Source organism: Morone saxatilis, unplaced genomic scaffold, assembly GCF_004916995.1.
Source record: "Morone saxatilis isolate NCDOM2014 unplaced genomic scaffold, NCSU_SB_2.0 Contig19, whole genome shotgun sequence".
NCBI lineage: Eukaryota > Metazoa > Chordata > Actinopteri > Moronidae > Morone > Morone saxatilis.
Genome location: NW_023339751.1, coordinates 22822477 through 22825647, shown reverse-complemented (window position 1 = coordinate 22825647; position 3171 = coordinate 22822477). Strand labels below are relative to the sequence as shown.

General features: G+C 40.0%; 1 protein-coding gene across 1 annotated transcript in view; it reads left to right on the top strand.

Moving 5' to 3' along the window:
* LOC118329634 (cytosolic phospholipase A2 zeta-like) overlaps positions 1 to 2930 on the top strand; it is a 15545-nt gene extending 12615 nt beyond the window's left edge. Inside the window, exon 14 of the mRNA XM_035663864.1 lies at positions 2729 to 2930. Within this exon, the coding sequence (XP_035519757.1) occupies positions 2729 to 2930 (202 nt within the window). The remainder of the gene's footprint in view (positions 1 to 2728) is intronic.
* The last annotated feature ends 241 nt before the right edge of the window (positions 2931 to 3171 follow it).

Genomic DNA, 3171 nt, shown 5'->3' with positions numbered 1-3171 from the left:
GATGCCATTTCCGGCATTTCAGGGCTTCTATTTTAACTAACTCCTCTTACAGATTTTTTCGGATTGACTTCAAATTCGATCACTGCAATCTAGACACGTTGGTGATCAAAAGTTAATCAAATATTTACTGTGCGTCAAACTGTGTGTCCGTGGCATGGCGCTGAATTTCCACCTTTCGCACTGAAGAGTCTCTCTATGAAAGCGTAAGTCTTTTGCACAGTGTCTGAAACGCGTGACAATGTAGAGCGGTCTCCCTCAGCTTCTGGCGATGAGGGCTTAAGAGTGGGGTGACGTGGCATGGTGCCGCTGCAGTGGCCGACCGCCGTGCAGGCCCCGACGTAGGTTGATAGTAAGGTCCCGCCCAATGCTGCTTGCAGCTTTAATTATTGAATATAATCTTAAATATCCATAAAATATAGTCAGGGGTTGTCAGTTGACAAAAGGGGGTCCCTTACGGAAAAACGCAATACAGCACATTTATACACACATACCATTTGCATAATATACTAACTACACATCACGGTTACAGAGGAGTCATTATTTTGATATACTAAGTAAAAATATTGAGAAAGTTTCTCATTGTAATGACTTACAATATACTTTTTTCCGTTACATTGACGGAAATGGGCTTCCATGTAACAATGAAAATGACTGTGCAGAAAGAAAAATATTCAGCCGCCAGGATTTGTATTGTGAAAGCAGTAAATTTGCACATCCTCTGAGGAAACATACAGCTACAGCAAAAGGACAGGTTCTGCGCCAGTCAACAGAAACTTTTCCAATAAGACCACTCGACAAGGACGCTATAACACAGTGAATGTAAAGTTTGAATGCTGAGGCATCATATCAACCTTTGTGTGAAGATGAATTTAATATACTGGCACAGGGCTTAATTGACACCGGTGTCCAGCTGGCCGTGTGGACACAGCAGCACAGTTGGTGGTTGATTCAGCCAAACGGTTGATTATTTTAATCAATGTTTCTACATGTTACACTTACAATTGTACTAGTAAAGATATGCCTTTGTGTGTAGTCCTGCCATAGCGTGCCTGTTTCGAGGCCAGGGCTCTGTATCTGCAACTGGAGGGGAGCAATGCGAAGACAGGGTTGAGAGGATGCCTAGAGTGCAAGGGTGTGTGCTCTTTGTGTAATTTTTTCTAGTTTTCTCCATCTGATGAAGCAAATTAGCATAGTTTTACTGTGGAAAATTCTCAACCAATAATGGATTTTTCCTTTTTACTTCAACTTAATTTTGGCTTTTTTAGTCATGAATATCAGGGCTGCTGCTGGCCATTTGGGTGCCCTAAGTTTAAACGTTTACATTTACATTCATGTAGGCACAAAGAAGTATTCCCTGTGCAAGTATTGAAAATACACAATACATAAACAGACAATGCGGGCTGCCCAAGGTTGACACCCAGAAACGTCCTTATTCAACTCAGAGCCAAAACTCAAAACAAAGTGCTAGAACAGGTAGACAGTGCTAAAAGTCAGTTTAAACAAGCATTAGGGCTCTTGTGATTGCTTGGTGGTGAAATCAGTGCATACCAGCTGAGGGTAGAAATGAAGCAACCAGACTTTATCATAACATACATCAAAGTATGCATGTCACCATGTGTTCATTAAGATCAAACTGATATATATACGTACAATAATCTGTAGAAAGGATGTTTTCTGCTCTCAGTATGGTGACATCCAGCATCCAGGAGGTGACACCTTTCTTCTGTTGAAAAAAGAAAGATGAAATCATGAGGCACAGCGCACAGATACAAAAGTGTGTAGAATTATTGATAAATGTATCTTCTAAAGGTGAGAATATTTTAAGGAGCTGATCACACAGTTGCATTGCTAGAAAGGCATTGCCTGCAAAACCATTGTTTTGCTGTGGTGCAGCCACCTTCATAGTGGGAAAAAAAGTGGCCGCTTGCTGAGGGATACAAATCAAGCAGGGGTTCTGGTGGTCCTCCCCTATGAGATTTTGAGTGTCATTCTGAGGATTTTTGTATGCATCAATATGTACTTTTTATGCATCAATTTCTTTCTCTCAAAGTCTTCTGCTACTCTCAACATGAAATGTAAAGGAAATAAAGAGCATAAGGCATACCTTAGGTTGTAAATGTGTCTCTGTTTGATCAGTCCCTGAGACAGCATCAGCTCTTAAATGTATTATATTCTGACTCTGAGCTGTATCACACCAACCCTGTCTCTTCAATGACACACACGGTTTCCTCTCTATCTGACAATGAGAATTTTCTTTGGCTTAAAGCATTAATTTCAATGGGAGAAGATTATAGTGTCCTTTGGAAGATAGCACCTCTGCATATTCACCAATGAACAACACAATAGCAGCATGATATCATCAATGTCAAATGTCAACTGTGTACATTTCTATTGAAAATAGATAGCTTGAATTCATTCCTAGTTGATAAAATGGTAAAGCTGAAAGTCATGATCAAGTAGATAAGTGATGAGTGACGTTACAATGAGTTGATGAAGTGTTTTATAAGTTAAGTGTGCGTCAGAATACATCTTCATCAGAGCCCTATGCATTGTAATGTATCTGTGGCTCAGACCTCTTTAGCCCAGGGCTTACAGCTCTGATAAGCTCAGTCATTTTTCACTTGCAAATTCAAATGTGGGTATGATGCAAAGCAGATAAAATCATTACAAATAACTAAACATTTTTCATAGGAAAATGAGACTGAGAACTGACTGCCTGTGTCAATAGTCTGAGCAGCATCGAAGACGGTGATGCCAGGAGGCTGAATAAGCTTATTAAGAAAGCTGGTTCTGTCACCCTGGAGACTGTAGAAGAGGTGGTCAATTGGAGGATGAGGTCCAAACTCCTGGCCATTATGGACAAACCCTCCGATCACATGACACTGTGTCAGAGCAGAGAAGCTCCTTTAGCAACAGACTATTACAACTGACCACTAAGGAGTGCTATAGGAGATCTTTTTTGCCTGCTGTAAGACTGTACAACTCCTCCTTCAGCTGGCTCGATCCGGGTGGTTAGACTCAAGCTAGGGGATGTTAAAAATCACACTGGACTGCTTTGCATTGTACAATGTGTTAGATGTAAATTTTGTATTTATTTCTTTTTTTCTTTCTTACATATGTTTAGCTATTGTTTTTAATTTTTTTGTTATATATTCAATTCAATTAAATTTT